The 22,298-nt window shown below is 43.0% G+C and overlaps 2 protein-coding genes and 4 long non-coding RNA genes across 6 annotated transcripts; 2 read left to right on the top strand and 4 right to left on the bottom strand.

Moving 5' to 3' along the window:
* The first annotated feature begins 1,753 nt into the window (after positions 1-1,753).
* LOC100281066 (anther-specific proline-rich protein APG) lies at positions 1,754-6,324 on the top strand. The gene is made up of 3 exons (NM_001153985.3): positions 1,754-2,117; positions 4,957-5,081; positions 5,372-6,324. Exons 1-3 carry the CDS (start codon positions 1,844-1,846, stop codon positions 6,104-6,106), a joined length of 1,134 nt encoding a protein of 377 aa, NP_001147457.1. The 5' UTR covers positions 1,754-1,843; the 3' UTR covers positions 6,107-6,324.
* Positions 6,325-10,418: 4,094 nt separating this feature from the next.
* On the bottom strand, positions 10,419-11,670 carry LOC109943767 (uncharacterized). Its single transcript, XR_002266846.1, has 3 exons — positions 11,610-11,670; positions 10,938-11,523; positions 10,419-10,829 (listed from the first exon to the last, which is right to left on the bottom strand). It is a non-coding gene; the product is annotated as an uncharacterized lncRNA (long non-coding RNA).
* Positions 11,671-11,735: 65 nt separating this feature from the next.
* Positions 11,736-12,197, bottom strand: LOC111590610 (uncharacterized). The gene is made up of 3 exons (XR_002749748.1): positions 12,102-12,197; positions 11,961-12,020; positions 11,736-11,824 (listed from the first exon to the last, which is right to left on the bottom strand). It is a non-coding gene; the product is annotated as an uncharacterized lncRNA (long non-coding RNA).
* A 460-nt stretch (positions 12,198-12,657) lies between these two features.
* Positions 12,658-14,282, bottom strand: LOC103643623 (callose synthase 9). The gene is made up of 6 exons (XM_020547264.1): positions 14,240-14,282; positions 13,967-14,088; positions 13,429-13,529; positions 13,245-13,335; positions 12,976-13,136; positions 12,658-12,814 (listed from the first exon to the last, which is right to left on the bottom strand). Exons 1-6 carry the CDS (start codon positions 14,265-14,267, stop codon positions 12,673-12,675), a joined length of 645 nt encoding a protein of 214 aa, XP_020402853.1. The 5' UTR covers positions 14,268-14,282; the 3' UTR covers positions 12,658-12,672.
* A 4,018-nt stretch (positions 14,283-18,300) lies between these two features.
* LOC103643624 (uncharacterized) lies at positions 18,301-19,857 on the bottom strand. The gene is made up of 5 exons (XR_561126.3): positions 19,731-19,857; positions 19,545-19,647; positions 19,279-19,358; positions 18,802-18,905; positions 18,301-18,725 (listed from the first exon to the last, which is right to left on the bottom strand). It is a non-coding gene; the product is annotated as an uncharacterized lncRNA (long non-coding RNA).
* An 888-nt stretch (positions 19,858-20,745) lies between these two features.
* Positions 20,746-22,052, top strand: LOC103643625 (uncharacterized). The gene is made up of 2 exons (XR_561127.4): positions 20,746-21,150; positions 21,238-22,052. It is a non-coding gene; the product is annotated as an uncharacterized lncRNA (long non-coding RNA).
* Positions 22,053-22,298: the final 246 nt, after the last annotated feature.

The following is a 22,298-nucleotide window of genomic DNA, read 5'->3' as shown; positions in this document are numbered from 1 at the left end:
CCCGGTTCCGAGCCCCGACTACCATCACTAAGTACTCGGGGGAAACAAGGCCGGAACTGTGGCTCGTGGACTACCGGCTGGCCTGCCAGCTGGGTGGAACGGACGATGACAACCTCATCATCCGCAACCTCCCCCTGTTCCTCTCCGACGCCGCCCGAGCCTAGCTGGAGCATCTGCCTCCTGCGCAGATCTCCAACTGGGACGACCGGGCCAATGCGTGCTCGGGCCGGGCTGGCCCGGCACACACAGTTGGACATGTATAGACCCTGTCGGGGAGGAGAGATCCTAGGGTGTGTCTTGGTGGCGTAGGTAGACCACCCAATACGCCTCTAATCGACATAAAACCGTACAAAGATGAAAATTCGTGGTAGAGGGAGGCTAAACTAGAGCTACTCCTAATGCATAAAGTAAAAATAATAAGTAAAATTGATTTGATCGATTGTGGGGGTTCAATCGACCGTAGCCCTTTATCTATATAAAGGGGAGGTCTGGACCCGTTACAAGTAAGTTCTCGAGTTAATCCCGCATTTTTAGCTAATAAATCTCGCAAGAAATCTGGAACACTAACTATGTGATTGGTTGTGGTATTGTAGTAGAATGGTCCGGCTTGGCCAGTATGTAAACAATCAAGCTTCTTATGTCCTAGGTGGCTAGGTACATGAGTAGACTTTTGTTTGGTTGTTTGCGTTAATATATTCAGATTGGATATAGTTAGTGTTTGGTTGTTTGCATCAAAATAAAGATCACATAAAATAAATAAATAAATCTTCAATATTTATATAATAAATGTGGTATAGTTTTGTTTATAAAAATGTTAAGAACATATATCTAAAATCAGTTTAGTGATTGGATATTTGATCTAAGAGATATGGTAAAAAAGCTAAAGAGAATATTTTTGGAATCTGTCTCATGGCATAGAGGTGCATGCCGTCAGCCTGCATCCGCTCAAACGCAGGTACGCACGTATGTAGCGAGCCTGGCCCGATCTCTGAATTTACATGCGCTCGGCTTGATACACTTAACCAAACATGACATGTTTTGAAGATCCACGGGTGCAGGTGCAGGTACAGGCTAGATGCTTGAAACACTCAACCAAACATGACATGCTTTGAAGATCCACTGGTGCAGGTGCAGGTACAGACTAGATGCAGCTAGTCAAACAGACGCTAACTGATTCTACGCATGTGCGGACAGTCCACGTCACTATGACGAATAGTTCGGACCGTGGACCGTTTGGCTTCATGGCCCGCTGGGATTTTTTTGTTGAAACATTTCAGCTAGCTAGGCACACGCCGCACACCTCATGGTCGGGTTTTTCTAATATCCTCCCCGTCGTTGGACACGATCGAGCGCCGGCTTGTTATTGCTGAATAATAAAATTTGGGATGGACGTGGACCATGTGAATACGTCCCGCGGGAGAGGCGGGCGCACGGCGAATCAAACAGACAGGTAACAGCAGAACCCATCGGCCATCGCCCTATCGGTATCCGAAGACGGAAGCTCCACCCCGTCCCACACGCTCGCCGATTGCCTGCTCCCGCGCGCGCGGCGCGCCATATGCCCACGCCGTCTTCTCCACGCGCCACACATCTGATACACACTCGTACGCTTGACAACTGCGTACGTCCACCGCTCCGTCCCCTCTCTCCCGGTACACACCTTAGTGAGCAAGCTCCATCACTTGCTAGCACTGCTTCAGGTCCTCACCCGGCTCTCTAGCTATAAATTGGCCTGCCCAGCGGCAGCGAGCTCACACATTCATCCATTCATCACCCATCGTGTGCTTCAGCTACTACGCATAGATATAATTAATTAAGCGCGGACGACGACGTACGTAACAGTATGGCTGCTGCTGCTGCTACTGTCGTCACACCATCCTCGCCTCGCTCCATGGCTGTTGCCGCCGCCATTATTGCCTTCTTCTTCGCGGTGACCGCGGCGGCAGCGTCGCCGGTGCCCGCGATCTACGTGCTCGGGGACTCCCTGGCGGACGTCGGGAACAACAACCACCTGGTGACGCTGCTCAAGGCCGACTTCCCGCACAACGGCATCGACTACCCGGGCCAGAAGGCCACCGGCCGCTTCAGCAACGGCAAGAACTCCGTCGACTTCCTCGGTACGTGCGGTTCCGATCGATACGATTTTCGATTCATCTGCATATGCATTCCAATTTGGATTTCTGATCGACCAGCTTCTTTCTCATCACGACATTATTATTACTTTTATTGTTTGGAGCTTACTTTGCATCGATCCCAGCAGGCCAGTGGTAGGCTCATCACTCACAAGGTGTGAGCTCACACTGTTACTGCGCTCTGCTATTCTTTAGTTTTTTTTTTGTGAGAGGTTTACTGCATCTCCTATTCTATTTGAAGCTAGTACATCACAAGATTAGTAAGTCGACCTAAACTAAACTTCGCACATGGTCTGTTTGGTTTTCTGTCTAACTTACAACAATTTGGCTAACTTTTTTCGCTTAAGGTTAATTCTTTAATTTGGAGATTAACCTTATACAAAGTGTGACAAAGTTAACCGTGAACCAAATATGTCTTATAAACACAGCACGCTAATCAAACTCTGTTATAGGAGGGGGACTGGAGAGAAATATCTTCTGAACAATGTCATCATTCATCAACGTTCTGATAATTTTAAGTACAGTGTCACACTATCAGTACTTTGTATTTTAGTGTACGCATGTTCTTTTATTTCGGACCTGTTAAAATAGGTTTAAATTTCACAGGATTGTCTTGATGTGACAGGCAGCCGAGCAGTAACTAGTGCTGTTGCATAATAACAGTCTGAATTTGGATAAATTATTAATGCAAACAACGCTTTATTTCTTGCGTTCCCTATCTGAAAACCAGTGGTCTAGGTAGCCCAATAGTAAAATGTATATATGAGATATTGAGATGCATCTAGGACCAAGAAAAATCTCCATATTATTCTTCTTGTTTCTCTATTTTTTGTTTGGCTTCATGCACATGCCTTCCTTTTCCTTCTGAAATAAGAGACGCAGAAATTGACTCTTGGTGATCAGTCACCAGTCAGATAATGATCCCACAGGTTGGCATCATTCTGCATGCATTTCACTTTCGCAGCTCGAATACATTCAGAAAAGAATAGACCAGCAGAGCGTGTGGGCGCGTTAACGAAATTCTTGCAAACATGACCTGTCCTCCGGTCCGAGTTTGATGTCGACAACTGAATTTCCTACACACTAGAATTGATTGGCGGTATTGTTTTTCTTTTTTTCTTATCCAGTTATGCTTGCATGCATTGACCGACTGATATTTAGGCCATGTTTGAAACCCTAGAGCTAATAGTTAGTCAGCTAATTAACTAGTTGTTAGTTGTGAGGTAGCTAACAATTAGATGTGGTATTAGCTAATAGTGTTTGAACCCAACAATTAATTTTTAGTAGCTAACTATTAATTTTAGGCTCTGTTTGGAACCCCCTAGAGCTAATAGTTAGCCAACTAATAAATTATTAGCTGGGTTGAGCCAGCTAATGAACTAATTGTTAGTTGTGAGGTAACTAACAATTAGTTGTGATATTAGCTGATGGTGTTTGGAACCAAACAACTAATTTTTAGTATTTAACTATTAGTTTTAGAGGTTTCAAATAGGTCCTTAAAGCATCTCCAGTAGTTTTATAAAAAAAAAGCTTCCTAAAGATATATAGATGTGAGGAATTGCTAAATGATAGTAGGGTTTAAAATAATATATGTTCTCCATTTGTTCCCTATTTTAGCTGCCAAATATTTCAAAGTATGTCAGCTAGAAACTCTTCTCGCTCTCACGTTTTAAAAAGTTTTATGTTCTCATCAAACATGATATTGTTCTTGCAATGGTTCTAAAATTCTGCGTACAAAACAGACACAAATCTCTATGATTCATCGATTTCAAACATGGCCTAAATTACAAACTATAGAAATAAAAAAGTGTAACATGCAGCAAATTTCTTTTTCACGTAGTAGCCCGAAGTTTATTAATAAAAAATAAAAGAGAATAAAAACAAAATGAATATAATAATAATTTCGTAGAAAAAAGTTCTTTAAGGAGTCCCTCTCGGATTGCTAAATGTGGGGACAAGAAAGGATAAAATAGCAACTTTTAAATTTAGCCACATCGATTAAGGTACCCATTGAAGATGTGTTTTTTAATAACTTCGTAAACTGAGATTTAGGAACCTTTTTACATAAGAGAATTGGAGATGCTCTTAGAGCAAATCCAATAGTTCTCTAAACAACTCTCTAAATTTTAAATTTAAAAAGTGAACATAAAAATGCTTCTCCAATGGTTCTCTAAATGGACTTGTTAATTTTACTTAGTTGCTATTCAACTCTATTTACTCTCCACATTTAGCAACTCGGTAACAACTCCCTAAATGCAGTTGACGTCAATTTCTTCACACTAGCGTGATTATTTTTCCCTTTCCTACACAGTGAGGTAGCCAGGTATAGCACGCTCTTTTTTCACTTTCTAGCATAATGAGGTAGCTAGGTCAAACACATATGACACTAGTTTCTCCTTTACCGTCGAACCCAACTTCCTCATAGGTTGCGTCACCGGACCACCACTCCTCCATAGTTCATATCGATCGGCCTTTTCTCTTCCGTCCTCATATCCTCTGCTCTCAACCTTCTTGTCAGGCAGATCTCATAAGGGCAGAGCCGCTAAAGCTAGATTCTAAACCCTAAACTACTTCCTAAATATGAGCAATTATTGGAGACTAAGTTATTTTTTTACTTTCAATAGCTATTTAGCAACTTGCTAAACATGATTTTAGCAAGCTATTTTTAGAGAACTATTGGAGTTGCTCTTAGAAAGCTAAATCATTCCGTTCCGTATCTTGGGAGGAAAGTTTTAAATTTAGTTGACACATGCACATGATGAGTTAAGTTTGTACATCTTTCAGAGAAATTCAAACATGTCATATTTGTCATCATCCTTTGCAGCCGAAAACCTGGGGCTGGCGACCTCGCCGCCGTACCTCGCCTTGTCGTCGAGCAGCAACCCCAACTACGCCAACGGTGTCAACTTCGCTTCCGGTGGCGCCGGAGTCTCCAACCTCACAAACAAGGTGCGCCAATCTCAAATCATGATTGCTAGTATTTGAGATGGGAGAAAAGATGTCGGACAAGCATGTATGAATGATACGATCCAGGGGCGAATCTAGGGGGGTTTATCAGGGTCAGCCGACCTCGATAAATTTTATAAATCCTTTAGTAAAATACTGTTAAAATTCATAAAAATTTATATAATATAGCAAAGCTGCTTTTGATGACCCCGATTATATTATCGGCTAGATTCGCTACCGATACGATCGATGATGATCTATATGATATCGATGTTGCGCACGCATGTATGCAGGACCAATGTATCAGCTTCGACAAGCAGATCGACTACTTCGCGACGGTGTACGCGTCGCTGGTGCAGAGCCTGGGGCAGGCGCAGGCCACGGCTCACCTGGCCAAGTCCCTCTTCGCCATCACCATCGGCAGCAACGACATCATCCACTACGCCAAATCCAACTCCGCCGCCAATACCAAGCAGGCCAGTGCCAGTGGCGCCGCCGCCGACCCATCGCAGCAGTTCGTGGACGCGCTGATCCACATGCTCACCGGGCAGCTGCAGCGCCTCTACGCCCTGGGCGCGCGCAAGGTGCTGTTCCTGGGCACGGGGCCCGTGGGGTGCTGCCCGTCGCTGCGGGAGCTCAGCCCCGCCAAGGACTGCAGCGCCGAGGCCAATGGCATCTCCGTGCGCTACAACGCCGCCGCGGCGTCCCTCCTCGGCGCCATGGCCGCGCGCTACGCGGACATGCACTACGCGCTCTTCGACTCCTCCGCCGCGCTGCTCCAGTACATCGACCACCCTGCGGCGCACGGGTTCACCGAGGCCAAGGCCGCCTGCTGCGGGCTCGGGGACATGAACGCCAAGATCGGGTGCACCCCGCTAAGCTTCTACTGCGACAACAGGACCAGCCACGTCTTCTGGGACTTCTACCATCCCACGGAGACCACCGCCCGGATGCTCACCAGCACGGCGTTCGACGGCTCGGCGCCGCTCATCTTCCCCATGAACATAAGGCAGCTCAGCGCCATATAGCTAGGCCACCAGAATTAGAGTGGTGTCCTTCTACCTTGTATATGTTGTTGTGTATCACATAGTGGCCTTGGACGTATGTACGTCGTCCTAGAAGAAATCAAACGATATAGCAAACCTCATAGAAACTTGCATATCTCCAAAGAATGTATGAATTCTAGATTCATATACAAATTAACAAATCTCATAGAAGCTTGCATTGGCAACGCACGCGTTTAAAGAATTTGAATTCTACCTTAAGTCAAAGTCAACTTATCTTAAGTATAACTAAGCACATAAAAATTATATATATATGGGTCCTATGGGTCCGTTTGGTTGGGCTGTGGCTGTGGAAAAAGTTGCTGTGGGCTGTGAGCTGTGGAAAAAGCTACTGTAGGCTGTGTGCTGTTAAAAAGCTAAAAATCGTTTGGTGGAAACCACTAAAAGTCGTTAAAATTTCTTCGATATATGTTTTCACAGTTCCATACAAAAGCCACTAAAAGCAGGTCCAGGGGTGCTTTCAGTTTTGCACTATGAGAAAGTCGGCTTTTAGAAAAAGCTGCTTCCTGGATCCAGCCCTTTGGTTGGCTTTTGGCTTTTAGAGGGCAAAAGCCAAAGCCAAAAGCCAAACCAAACACACCCATAATTTATCATCTACTTTGAAGAGCTTCACCCAGTCGGTAATAATCGATGAAGCTATGATATATGTCAACTAAGGTAAAGCTTCACCCAGACCCAAGCAATCAGCCAAACGATCCATCAAGCGAACTAGCTAGCACACCAAATTGCCCTGTGTCCGTAATCTACTAACGGGTCGTGTGCCACGCGCGCCCTTCCACAACCCACATGCGCCCACCCATGCGCCATGTCATCTTTCGGTAATTTGTGTCCTTTCAGTCATTTATCGCTCAATTTCAGTAATTATCAGCAAGCACAATAATTGTTATTGCAAAAAGAATAATTACTAACGAAACATTCAACAATTTATCACTTCAGCAGTGAAGAAACGACCGATAATTACTGACGAAACGTTCAGTAATTACTGGCGTTATGCTCTTTTAGTCATTCATCGTTTAATTTTAGAAATTATCAGTAAGTACAGTAATTATTAGTGCAAAAAATTGCTAACGAACCATTTAGTAATATATCAATTCAGCAGTGAAGAAACATTCGATAATTATGGACGAAACATTTAGTAATTACTGACATTATGATCTTTCAATCATTCATCGCTTAATTTCAGCAATTATTAGGAAGCATATTAATTGCTAGTGCAAATTGAATAATTACTGACCAAACATTTAGTAACTTATCTCTTTTCAGCATTGAAGAAACGTTCGATAATTATTGATAGAACGTTTAATTATTAATAACAAAATGTTCAGTTATTCTGATGAAACGTTTAATTATTACTAACGAAATATTTAATTATTACTTACGAATATGAATAACCGACGAGTTGGATCGAGCATGCGGGTGGTAGGGGAGCGGATCATGGACCCATCGCGACGTGGGTCTCGAGGCGACCGGGCACCGGATTTTTTGAATTTTAACTTTTTTTTGAAAAATATTCACGTTTAGACCTCTGGATAACTTAATTTTATTTTTAGACCCTTTGCTTTGCGCTACAGGCTGTGGCATCGAGGTAACACGTCTTGGCGCCATAGATCTTGACATGGAGGTGCAAGCTTTACTCACGACGAGAGACTGACATGGCACCAAAATGGACACGTTGCAGGTTTACAGCGACCTCTGCTCTCTCCGTTGACCTGCTGCACTGCACATTAGCAGTAGTAGTACACTAGTGTGTACTGGTACTGAGGTGGAACGTTCAGCGACAGCGATGTACTCAATCCGACACGAACAATGGCAAAAGCCAGGACACGATGAATCCTTGACTGGAAGTATAACTCATGGAGATCCCCGCGGAATGGCAGCTGCAGGCGCGGGCCGGACCTGGAACTGTGCAAGAAACAATAGGAACTTGAGATGCTGTAAAGCTTTTGATTGTCTGATAAAAAAAATCGAGAGCCGCTCAATCAAACTAAACGTGACGTGGGAAGTCTGCCGCTTAAGGCCTTGTTCGGTTATTCCCAATACACATGGATTGGATGGGATTGGAAAAAATTCTTAAGAATTTTGACTTGTTTGAGATTCAAACCCATCCAATCCCACTCAATCCACATGGATTGAGAGCTAACCGAACAAGCTCTAATAATGCCGTAAAGCTGATGTAACAAAGACATCAATATACAAGTAAAGAATTGGGACCCGTTTTCTCTCTACGTGGAAGATGGGTGAGATAACTGCTGAGACTGACTGAGAGCATCTCTAGGAGCTCCCCAGAAAAATGGCTCCTCAAAATCAGTTTTAAGGATATCTAAATAATTAGTGTGGGTAGATTTTAATCTTTTCTCCAACAGATCACTTAAAGCGGCAGATTGTTTTTAGGGAGCTAAAAAATCCTTAGGGTGTTTTTGGTTTGGCTTTTGGCTTTGGCTTTTGCCCTCTAAAAGCCAAAAGTCAAACCAAATGGTTGAATCTGGAAAACAGCTTTTTCTAAAAGCCGACTTTCTTGTAGTGCAAAATTGAAAGCACCTCTAGACCTGCTTTTAGTAGCTTTTAGGTGGAACTGTGAAAATATATATGGAAGAATTTTCAGCGACTTTTAGTGGTTTCTACCAAACGATTTTTAGCATTTTAGCTGTTCACAGCCCACATCAGCTTTTTTCACAGCTCACAGTCCACAACAGCTTTTTTCACAGCCACAGCCCAACCAAACAGACCCTTATTTGTAGCTACAAATGAGGGAGTTTTAAGGGCTATGAAAAAGTTTGGAGCGATTTAGGGGAACTGTTGGAGACACGTTTTTGTGTTTTTCCAAAAAACTGGATTTATGAGAGACTTCTGGGGAGCTCTTGGAGATGCTCTGAGAGCTGTGTATCACACAAGCCGTGGTGGGAGACAAGAGCTCGGCGTCATGATTCATGACGCGGAGCTCGGCCACGTCAGTGCAATATTAGCTTCTCGTCGCTAGCAGAGCACATACCTCGACGTTAAAATCTATGGCGTTGAACAAAGGTCTAAAAATAAGATTAAGTCATCAAGAATATAAACGTGAATATTTTCAAGAAAAAGGCTAAAATATAAAAATTCGGCGACCGGGCACATGAGGCTAGGTGCGCGCCGGGACGGGGTGGGTGCTAGTCCAGATGAAGCTTCACCATTAACTAGGTATATGCCCGTGCGTTGCCACGGGAGTTAAAACAATGAACATGCACTTTATAAAGACAACATCAACGACCACACAAAGTAAACTTAAAAGAATATGTGATGTAGCCAACAAACATCCAATTGATAGGTCCAACCAAACACATTCATAAATCAATCACAACTGCGGAGCTAGTTACTATTAAATTCATGATGACTACACACTACATGTGCCGCCCCCATAGCCACAATGGACTGTAATGCAAAAACACACTACATCGGTTAAAAAACAAAAATCGTTCTACATCCAGTTGTTACAAGCCATTGGTGAAACCCTTGACGAAAGAGAAAGAGCTATTCTCGATGACAAACCAGAGAACACCATAACATGCCATGAAAATCAAACGAGCCAATTTAGTATAAGATTAAATACCAAAGATAAACAAAAGACACAAAATCCTATTAGGCTACCAAAGAGAAGGCTCGTACAAGACCACAGTTGGCACAGAGAACAACTGAAGAAGAGTATAAACACCAAGACAATCAACACAGTGAAGTAATAGAAATAATAGAAAAGGACACAATTCTAAAAGATTAGTAAAGAAGAGTAGAGAAGTTAAAAAACATTCATTATAGTAACTACAGTATTCAAATTCATTACCACGGCTGCTGAAGAAAAGATGTATGTTAGCCGACCGTTATCCTATTCCATTCCTCCCAAACTTTTAGAACACTGCCTAGATGTAGTATGAACCAAGCACTAAACAACAATACTAATTATAATCGACACTAAATAATATAGGCAAACAACAATATGCTATCTTGAGACTAAGACTTCACCCCTAACAATCCTAAAAATTGAATAAAGCACGCATTATAATAGTAGATAAATGTTTGGGAAGAATGGTGCCAAACATCTTTATGGTGCCCAACATAAAAATTGAATCTTTATGGCTGCATTATAATAGTAGAGAAATGTGGTCAAAACTTAGAACGTCATGTGCTCTAATACAAAGTTTATAATAGGCTACTCTTTTTTGTGGGAAGCACACATAATAAAGCACGCCTCATACTCTAATGATGGATTATATAAGCACCATATATTTGCACACAACGATTTATCAAGAGAGATGCTTTCTATAGTACTCGATTAGAAGCACCAGGAGCTGAAGCAGTAAAACAATGCAGAGGAGGTGGCAAGAAAATAATTTTAGCTTTCCGATAGCAACACTGAACTAAGCAAAAGCTTCAACCTAAAAGAACTCTAGCAACATTTGCATAATTCATTTATGTCAATATATACAAAACTCGAGTGGGCAAACTATATAAGACTGCTTACTTATCTTGTCCCATCTGGATGGCATCATGCTCTGTCACTGATTAGCGCTGCTCTTGCCTGTTCTAGTCTTCCTCCTTGGCAATCCTCACCAAGCAGTGCTGCAGGCGTCGGAGTTCTGTCCAGCTCATTAGCAATCTTCCTCTGCATATCAGCTAGGAGGGAGGGATACTGCTCGCAGAGATCACCATCTATCACATCCTGTAACAGACAAACACATCAGTAACAACATGTTTCAAACTGCATGTGCAGTTCAGCTGTAACAACGAAAAAACAAACATATCAAATTGTGAATGAGCAGCAGCCCACCTCTTGTTGTCTCCTGCTTGATCTGGCCTTCCCACCTCGCTGTAGTCCTGTGCTGCGCCCTTCTGTCCTCCAATCTCCGTGTCTCCACTGGTAAAACAAAACTGGGAAGGAAGACAACCCAAAACCCGTGATAAATATGTTAGTCTAGGATCCATTAAGTCTGTGCATCCTAGGAGTAAGTGGGACGATCATCAATAGATCTTAATAACATGGGCAGTAAAGTTGAGGTAAATTACTCAGCTTTCGGACTCTTCTTTCTTCTAACTGATTCTCCCTTTCTCTCCTTCCTGATCAAAAGAATAAACAACCATGAAACTGAACTTTTAGAACAGTTCAGGTAAGAACATGCTTGGTGTCAATGGACAGATATGCCCGAGGGGGAGCAGGTCACCGCGGCGATGGATGAGTAAGCAGCGGCGTCAGGGCACTCAATGGCCAGATCTGGCTACTGTCTCCGCGGAGGCCCGCTCGGCGTCGAGCTCATGCCGCAGCCCCCGTGTGGCGTCCTTCGCGGCCTCCCTGCGTCGCAGCCGCCTAGGCATCCTGTGTACCCGTCTCTTGCCGTTATGCGGCCACGAACATCCTCCTGAGCCCACGCATCATGGCAGAGAAGAAGTGGGGAGTTCAGGCAGACAATGAGCTAGCAAAGAAGTAGAGAAAGAAGTAGCTTACCTCAGACATCATGAGCCATGGAATGGCACCCATACCAAACGAGAAGGTAATGACGAAAGACTGAACATATACAGTTGCACGGGTCATTATTTTGGCATAGGTTCCACATTTGTATCCATTTTTTCAGAAGAAACAAAACTGACACATACCACAATACCAACAAGGGAGATCATTCTTAAGATGTAGTACGAGTTAGAATCCTATGAAATGTTATCCTGAAAAAAAAGAACCATAAAAAAGGATTAGAAGAAACCTCAGTAGATATTGTACAGGATCTGCATAAGGCACGCATTACCAATAAAGTTTTATCATCTTCTCACTCGAATCCTAGATAAAGAAACCTGAACATACCTTGAGAAAAAATACCACAGAAATGGCAAGAAGGCATAGAGTCATGCCAGAGGTAGAAATCTGTCATTTGAAGACAATGCTAAGTCAATAGTTACAGAGAAAACATGCATGCTAGTTATTTCACAGGGAAGCGACAGTTACAATGAGAACTGAGAAGGATGCGTCGTCCAGCTCTGTCTAACAGCCATGTTGTAACTCCAGTAGCAAGGACCTGACGAAATGCAGTGATCGGCTCAATAAAAATTACAGATAAATTGTACTACCTCCGTTCTTAGATATATGACATCGTTGACTTTTGAAATCAGCACTGGTAACTGAAAAAAATCACAGGTATGCTAAGTGATGCTGTTGTCTGATCGATCAGCAAGAGAGTACACTTAACTGTAGGCTGTAGCGCTAGATCTTAAGTTACATGATCAAGATGTACTGCAACTGCAGAAATAACCATCTAGCACTGGTAACTGAAGAAAAATCACAGGTATGTTGTTGTTTTGTCAGTGTAGCACTGCAGAAATAACCATCTAGCAATTGCAATGCCCTAAATTTATGGCGGAGACATGCACAAGTAATTGGGGGAGAAACACGACCGTTTTGGAAGAAATTTTAACTTCCAAGTTTGTTAGACATACACATCACAACAGGAAAACAGATATAACTGAACGATCACAAGAGAAGGTTACACTATAGAGAATCCAAGTATTCCTTTCAGCGCTCATGGAAAACGGAAAGAAGTAAAGCCCAGACCTGGGTAAATCTTCTGGAGATAAAACAGTGTAGTTATACCATCTTCGTTTTTCTTCTGAAGTTCAGCCATGTTGTAGAGTACAATCTCAGAGTAATATGGAGTAAACACACTGCATAACAAAACATGAAGACACAGAATGTAAGAAAATAGTATAATTGAACAGCCAAACCAGGGGAAAAATGCACAGAACAAAATAATCAAATTGCAACCAAAAGAGAAGTGGCAAGTCCACAACTAAATGAACAAGCAATTAGACTAAAGGAGCCCCACCTAAAGGAGACCATTTCCGAAACAAGCCGTGCAACAGGCATTTCCATGAACAGTGAGTTCGTAAAGAACTGAAGTCTTCGCCTTCCTTCTAAATTTTTAGGGACAGTTGCAACAGATTCTTTAATTGTCAGAAGTGAATACAATCTCTTGATCAAGTCTTTCTGGGCAGATTACAAAAGAACAGATCAGACTAATGACTAAAGAAAAATGCAGGCTACCAAAAAATAAAGACACAATAGCAAAATGTGCATTCAGTACTTAGAAAATACCAATTTGGGATAATTTGGCCACTTGAGTTTATTGAAGAGGCGACCTTCAGCCCTTGCTAAATTAATTTGATCCCAGTCTTCAATGTGGCCACTAACATATCTAAACAAAGGGCTTTAGCAAAGTGAAAGTGTAAGGGCACAAAATCTGAGGATAAGGTAGAAGGAACACAGACAAACAACAGACCTCATATCAACCGAAAACGCTTCATGATGAACAACATCATATAGGTCTTGAATAGCATTAACCAAACCTTTTTTCAAATCACTGGACTCCGTCGTACCTCGCTACAAAACAATGTTCTCATAGTTAATATTCACAAGCACACACTTGAACCATCCAAAATAAAATGTTCAATTAGTGAAAACGCAAGTGACACATACACCGTATTTTACATCAGAAGGAAAATTTTGCCACTAACAAACTGCTGGAGAAAGGTCGATACGGCTGTGGTTAGGGGCTAGGAGGTTTTGGCATAAATTTGACGATCCATGGATTTTACTCTATATTCTACTGAAAAGATAGAAAAGCAATATTATAGGAGATTTCTAAAGGGATTTTAAAATTGTAAAGGAAAGCCAAATTTGAGATTTGACTCATGAATATGGTGATCCTGTAGCTAAGTTAGATAATTGGCTCGCCAATAGGGTGATTGCATAGTAAATAAGCCTCAGAAATACAAAGAGTCAACTTCCCTAAAAAAATACCAAAACATCATACATACCAGTATTCCCAATACAACAACAAGCTTGGCAATAACATTAAGCAGTTTTTTTGAATTGAAGATCACTTTGAATGGTCCGCTTCGAAATGCTGTCTCGGATACCACCATAAATTCTTTCCACCCTAAATTTTCCAAAAAAACAAAGCAACATGAAAATATGTCAAATTTGTGAGGTGAAATGAAACATCAGTGCCAAATTATTGTGTTTGCTGTTGTGATGGGCCTTGGCCCAGCTCATGTATTTCCCTCTGTGAAATATATAATACAACACACCTTGTTTTCGGGTTACGGTTTCCAACATGTTATCTAGCCAGCAATTTCTCTTCTCTTAGCCATCGTCGGCCTCTCTCCGACCATGGATGGCGCTCCCCTCATCTTTTCCGTTGTTGGGAGGTCATCGTTGCTAGATATTGGCATGCAGAGAACAATGTCTGAATAAAACTTTGATATTTAGTAGGAAAAACATTGCAATGATTTGAACACTATCTTTTCCCTAATTACAACATATATGTGTTACCAAGCATTAGAAAAAATATGTTACCAGAACTTACATGCCAATTGGTGCAGACTATCAACATGTTGCTTCTAAAGTCTGGGTTCTTTTTGCTCACTTGGTAATGAGGATGCTTCATCAGCTAGATATATTGGCATGCAGAGAACAGTGTCTGAACAATCACACGAAATAAATAGACCAACTTATGAAGTACAGACCACAGAGAATGCAAAATAAGTGACATTGAGATAAACCAAAAGGCAACACTGGGTTGATGTTCAGTGCCAGTGGCATGTTATCTGCAAAGTCAAATGGACGACACAACCTAGGGATCAGACGATGCAAGGCATCAGCTGTACGGTGGGATCGTTGGAGAGGACAGCCTGCACCATTGCCAACAAGCCATCGAGCTGCATAGGACAACACCAAGAAAATCATATCTGAATTCGACAGATCGAGTGCCACCCCGTGAGGGAGTGAGGGAGGGGGACACCGCTCCTTCTGCTATAGCCGGGAGGAGAGCCACACGGCCGCCAACGCCGTCCCGCTGGACGAGGCATCCGTGCCCAGGTTCGTGCACGACACCGGCAACGTAACCGTCATCTGTGCCATCGTCTCGGCGTCCTCGCTCGCGGTCGACCCCACTGCAGTCGGCTCTGACGTCAAGAGGTCTGAGATCCGACAAGGAAGCGCAACCAAGAGGGTACAGTGACTCAAGGCAGAGGGCAGGGAGGGCGAGCGTGGAAGCGGCGAGGTCCCAGCCATTGAAGTATGTGGCGACCCCGAGGCCCTACCGTCAGCGTCCATGGCTGGAGATCTGGCGGCCGGTGGCGAGGAAGGAGGGGAGCGAGGGTTTCCTTGGAGACCTTTCTGAGACGGGGAAGGCGAATCCGGTGCGCATGAGAGAGTGAAAGAAGAGGGAGCGGTTGCTGCAGTCTAGAGACATCGCGTGGAGGACGGCGTGGAGAGAGTGGAGACTGGAGAGAGGGGAGAGGAGATGCAGCGACACGCTCGTCGTCGTCATCAAGGGTGTGGGATGGGGCGTGGGATTTGGGCGCCGTGGCACCGGGCGGAGGGGTGCAGCCCTCGACGGTTAGACGAGCTTTGGCGACCTCGAAGCGCGAGGATCTAGGAGGGGGAGGGGTTGCGATGGACGATGGCGGCCTCGGGAGGAAGATGATCGAGCGGGCGGATGTGCCTCTGGAGAGCGAGGTTCCAGCACACGATTGAGCAGGCGGGTGGTCCTCGGGAGAGCGAGGATCAAGCGGCGGTGGTTGCGATGGACGATGGCGCAGGATGGATGGATGGTGCAGATTTACTGGAGGCAGAACGACAGAACAACAGAACCAGCAGAGGCAGACTACTTTTACTGCCTTAATAAGTAGTATAATAAGTATTCATATATTAAATAAAATTTCAGAATTGTTCCACTTCTGCCATACTCTAGAAGAAAATATGATGCACAAGGTATCTTAAGAAAAACATCATGCTTCGAGCTCATAAATGATGCATATTCTGATTCGTGTATGAGGCAAAGAAATATCAGAGTTGTAAGTAGATATTTAGATTTCTTACTGTCAACTCATAGTGCTAGCATGTCAAATTATTATGACAGAAGTAACTGCCTATCTTGTGAAATAGAAACTTTAGTGAAAATAACATAAAGGGGAAAACCTTGTCCTCTTCAGAAGTTGTGGTTGAATTCCATGGTAGCCGAAAGAATAAACAAAACCTGCAAAGAAAAATAGGCTATCCAATTATCAACATGGCAAACTTATTTAGATAATGCAGTAAAGGTAAATGGTTTTGTATAGGCACTAAAAAGGAAAAAATTAGCTGCAGAATTTACCTCACTTGCTTAAGATTTCCTTCGCGTTTCTTTCAACTTCTACAACTACAGAGATCAGGACAGACACCTGAGATCACAGAAGACCCTAATGCATGTTCCACTTTCAGAATTAGCTATGTAATGCAAAATAATTTCACAACAGTTGTGATAAGTGGCTATAGCCTCTATGGAGGCAAAGGTCGATTACGTTTTCTCACCATCTAAAAAAATTATTTTGATCAAGCAAATAATATTGCAAAGAATAATTAAATAAAGCATATTGCCATAGCTACTGCCCTGCCATCTACTGGCCAAAGCTCCAGCTTGCACAACAGCACAAGAACGACAAAAGGCAAACTAACACATTAGGCAATGACATTAAAATATCCAAGCCCGCTATTCAAGCTACATTGTAATGGTAAGCGACGATTAATTACATTGTATAAATCAAAACAGGACAACATACTAATGCTTGACCCTTGATCCAATGAAAAGGGCTACATTAACCCTCCAGCTGATGTAAACCACTATTAGTGGAGTCACGTAACTACAAGTGTTAGTCTATTGTTGCTATTGATCCTAAAAGAACAAGGGAGCTTGAGTCATTTTTTGCTACTGCTGGGATGAAAATACAACCGTTGGGGGCTGTTGGCGTTCGGTGAGGAGCCGCAGCTGGCCGCTTGGGCGAAGGGGCAGAGAGGGATCGTTGGGGCATCGAGGGGTCGAGTAGAAGCATGAGTGTGAGATAGGGAGAGGGATGGGACCTTGATGTGCTGCGTCATCGACGACCCTCTCCATGGCGATCCTCGACAGTGGTTGCTCCCCGTCGCCACCACCTCTGCCAGGCTGCACCATGGGCACGACGCAGGAGAATCAGTTGGAGCACCACACCTACAATCACCGGGCGCGGAGAATCAGTTGAAAACATGTAGAACCCTACATACCAATATTAGAGAATTTTGATTGTTACTTCTATTATTATTGTGTAAAATTATGAAATTAGGTATCAATATTAAATAGAAGATATTGTAGATGATCCAACTGGAGTTGCTCTAACAGCTATATATCAAATATTATACCTTGTTGTACTCAACTCCCAGTTTACTCTATTGGGTCATAATCATATGGATATCTAGATGGCATCTAGGTTCAGTTTGTTGATATTGGCATTTTTTTCCTGTTGATAGGAAGCAAGACAATTATTGTTTGGACTGAATTGTGCACAACCTATTGAGGCTATCTCACTGCATGCAAGTAACTTAAACATATAAAATAAAGAATGTTCTCATATGAATATAGCATAATAATAGTCATGTAGCTTGGTTACTGTTTGAGTCTTTCATCAACACAATTCATTTACCGTTTATCTTCAAGAAAGTAGTACACATAAATTATTCCTTAGTGATGATCCATTTTTATCTTTTTTACATCGTCTCTTTGTTTTTTGCTGCTAGACTCTCAATACCCGAGTAGCTTCTTTTTACAATGAAAATTGTAGTTTTTGTAACAGTGGACAGTTGCAAGTTTGAACCCACGTAAGTTTGGTTTATTTCCACTTAGTCTCCTTGTCTTTGGTTCTACTGTTTTTGTGGCCTTGAGAGGAGTAACAATCAAGTTTTGGTGAAGAATATGAAGAATGAAATATTGGGGATGGTAATAAGAGAGTTGAGATCTTGGAAAATGTTGGGCAGCTACCTCTTGCTTATGGTCTTGCTGTGCTTGTCAATTATTTTGAGGACTTCAAAAAATCTAGAAAGTACATTTCTGTGTTGACTATGTTTTTTGTAAGAAGGTAAGAAGCATATATGTGGTGTATGGAGGCTAAAATTTATCATCCTTGTTTTTATTGGCATATCATTTGCAACATTTCATAGTCCTATTTGTGGTTTTTGTAAGGCAAAATACCTTTTTTGTCTTGTAAGGAAAAATACCATAATAAAGTCCAAAAAAATACAAAATTCTTTTTGTCTACTTATGAAAGTGTCCAATGTAACAGAGCTAGAGATTACCAGTTTTCCTCCTTGTAATTCAATATCTTTGCAGAAGCGAACATGCAAGGGTTGAGGAGCAGTTGGAGGAAAATCTTCAGCTAGTATTGCAAATGGGCGAGCCGTTTTATCAAATTTGTCTAAGGTGATATATTTCCCAACTTCCTGCAATCTCTAGTCCATAATCGACATTGTGAAACATCATAATCAAGTAGACTAATATTAGAATTTAGAAGTGACATTGGGCCATGAAATACAAGAGGCAAAATTATTTATGGTAGGAGAGATATAACACCGAGACAAAAGCAAAAAAAAACACATCATGCAAAAAAACGGGGGAGGGACATGGAAGTAATATATGACCTTTCCATGCTGCACTTGGGCTGTTTTTATTTCAGCCCTCAAAGTCTCAATTGTCACAACATGTGCCTCAAGTTGTTCCCTGAGATCCTGAATCAATTTAAGCTACTAAGTTAGCAAATTACAAAGGTACAAAATTATTGTCATATCAAAGGAGCCAACTTACAACATTAGATTTTTCTAGTCTTCGGACATCATCTAGTGAAACAGGACCATCAGGAGAACCAATACCAAGACCCTTTAACCTCTTACTTCCAGAACCACCCTCCACTTCAGAATCAAACAAAATAACAGTGCACATATCAAAACTTGTAGCATAGCATGACCATCAAACGATGATAACTATCAAAACTTGTAACATACTGCCTCTGTTCCAAAAATGAATGCAATTGTCACTTCAAGTAATCAAACAAATTCAAGTTTGACCAAATTCATACAACAAAGTACTAATATTTATGATGTCAAATAAGTATCACCAGATAAATTCATAGTAAACCTATTTTGGAAATATAAATATTTCTATTATTTTCTACAAACTTGATCGAACTAAAGGAAGTTTGACTTGTCCCAAACCTACAATTGCATTCTTTTTGGATGGAGGGAGTAGTCATGATCACCAAACAATAAGATAGAAACTCCTCACCTGACTTCCTTTTAAGAATGGGAGCCCCATTCTCTACACGACTGATTGCATTTCCCGGTAGATAAATACAAAGGAATTGTCTGCAAAAGCAACATACAACTTGAATAGAAGATTTGAAACATCAATCACAACATAGCAGTAATAAAATGCCACAGAAACATTATGATGAACTGAACACAGAGAACAATAGTAGCACACAGTGCGTAATGAATACCTACCCCAGTAAACCCAGTATGAATGAATCAGAATTATTCATAGGATATTACCGTCATGAGGAGGTGATGATAATGATATAATGTCGCCATGATTAAGCTTGACCGGGGATGAATTTTTCTTGGCCTTTTCCAGTTGATGAATGTGCCATTTGAGCTGCATCAGAGATTAGTTCAACAAATGTAGGAAAAGAAAACAGAACTGACAGATAGAGGAAGATTCAGAAGAAGAAAAAACACCTTCTGCTATGTTGTGGGCATCCCAGCGGCGGTCGCGGTCGAGATTAGTTCAACAAATGTAGAAAAACACCTTCTGATAAAGAAAACAGAACTCTCCCATCCCAGCGGCGGTCGCGGTCGTCCCTCATCGGAGCAGGAGGGGCCGCATCAGCATCCCGCTCGAGCTCAAGGCGGAGGTTGCGGGCATGGTCGGGGTCGTCGGGGCGGGCGAGCCCGGGGAATTTGGCCGACTCCGCGCCAGTAGAGCCCTCGGCGACGGTGGCAGAGCTAGGGTTGGAAGCAGTAGGCTGGAGGATGGCGTGGATGATGGTGAGGAGCGTACGGACGAAGTAGTCGGGGAAGTCGGCGCCCTTCTCCTTGAGCTTGGCGTCGAACTCGGGGACGGTTTTGGAGTCGCGGCCGAGCTCGGTGATGAACTCGGCCAGCACCTTGTCGCCGACGCCGATGTGGGTTTCGAGCTCGCAGCAAGGACTTGTTCTTCTTCTTGCCTTCTTCGACGGCGACAGCTTCATCGTGCTGGTGGCCATGGCTCTTCCATTCGTCCTCGCCGCGTGGTGTAGTGCAGGTCGTGCGTGCGTAAGTGGCAGAGCTGACGGAGCGGTTGAGGTTGTGCTCGTGGGGAGGAGGTCGAGGAGTGCGGCGCGCAGGGAGGCCACCACCCACACCGAAGAGGATGGCAGGCGCGCTGGGCTGCACAATGGGCCGCACGAACCACTGGGCCGCACGAACCACTGGGCTGTATAAACTGCGACGCTGCTATGGGGTTTTTTTATTAGTGCCATACCGGCCACGGAGAGCATCGAAACGTGGCTTATAAGCATTAGTGTATGTTGTCTATTGTTCATACTAAAAGCATTAGTGTGTTGTCTGTTATTCAGATTTTTTGGCGGCGCGAGGCTGTCCGTCGATGGCAGAACGGGTCGGTGGCAGAACAGGTCAAAGGCAGAACAGTGAAAGGCAGACTACTATTACTTACTTAATAAGTAGTAGAGATGACAAATAACGCAAACCTCTCTTTCTTTCTCTCTCTACATATACTATTTTTCGTAGCCTCCAAGAACAATGCTAAAAGTCTCCGAATAAGGACTTTTAGCAATAAAATTCTGAAGTATTTTAACAATGTTTTCGGTAATATTTGTGGATACTACTCGAACAGTTTCTTTTTTATCATGTCTGCGTTTCTTATAGAGGTTAGTAAATCAGCAATAGTGTCCTTGCCCATAAGACTCTAATTCTAGGTTATTCCTAATTTTTCTATAATCAACATGTTTTGTCTTTTCTTTAAATTTAGGATTTTAAAGCATATACGTGAGACAAAATCAAGGCCGTTCCACTCACCTCCAACAACAGCTCGTGTAAACCTTCCTCATCTTTTCGCCGTCCCGCATCCAGGGCGATTGCTCCCGCGAATTTACGCGAGGTGAAATTCCCCCAATTCTGTCACTGGCGCGCGTAGCACCTGTTTATCGCGCCCATTTTCACCATCGCGCGCTTTGCGTTGGTATAGGGCAGGAGCCTTCGGTGAGAGAGGCCTGCTCGGTGCCGGAGGAGGCGGCGGCAGCGTCGACGCCAGGTTGTGGGAGATGCCGTCTCCAACGTCTGGTGGTCCGGATCTACAGGCGTAATCTCGCCGCGACAACCAGAGGGTGCAAACCAGGACTCCGACGGTGGTGTGTACCTGCGAGGTGCGTCCCTGGGTCAAGGAGCAGCCCAGCCTCCGATGTTAGGACGTGCTGGAGTCGATTCGAATCCACTTGGAGCTGCTTGTTAGTTGGATGGCCAAATAGATTGGATGGGCCTGTAAGAACATCTTTTCTGTTATGCTATCAAAGGCAACAAATAGATGCTAATAGCAGATGCTGAATGTTTGTTGCACCTCCCTTCCTCTGCCCGTGTGGTGCTGTAGACCCTCACTTTTCTGTTTTCTTGTCCACTAGCTCTAGGTTACTGCATGTAGCTTTGCTTCTTGCTGCTTCTACATCGTTTATAGAGTATTAATAACTTGCTGCTTTTTATCCCCTCTTCTATTTCTACAACTCTCCTGGACTGAACTAGATGGTTTACCATTTACATAAGGGCAGGCTCTCCTTTTCTGAATGCCAAAACGTGAAAGAAACAAAAGCATGGCATGTTTAGTGGCATCTACCCGTCTAGGCCCTGTTTGGGAACAAAGTTTTTGAAAACCACAGTTTTTGAAATACTACAGTATACTTTAGTCATGACAATACCGCAGTTTACAATACCGCAGTTTTGAAAACTGAGGTCCAGACCTAAGTTTAGAATAGCTTAAAACTACTATAGTATTTGCAATACTTCAGTTTTGGAAACAGAGATTTTAGCCAGCTTGCCAAACACCATTCTGTATATAATACTGCAGTATTTGAGAATATTGCATTATTCTTCCAAAACTGTGAAAAAACTTCACTCCCAAACACCCCCCTATCTGTGACATGCTGGGCAGCATCACCAGGAGCAGCGTAGAGGACGGGAGAAAGCTTCAATAATTTTTTTGGTTGCGAGTCTTTTTTAGCTGATCTGCACAACTTGCTGGCCTGCTTTGCAAACAAT

Source organism: Zea mays, chromosome 1 (assembly GCF_902167145.1).
Source record: "Zea mays cultivar B73 chromosome 1, Zm-B73-REFERENCE-NAM-5.0, whole genome shotgun sequence".
Taxonomy (NCBI): Eukaryota; Viridiplantae; Streptophyta; class Magnoliopsida; order Poales; family Poaceae; genus Zea; species Zea mays.
This window is presented reverse-complemented; position numbering and strand designations above follow the sequence as displayed.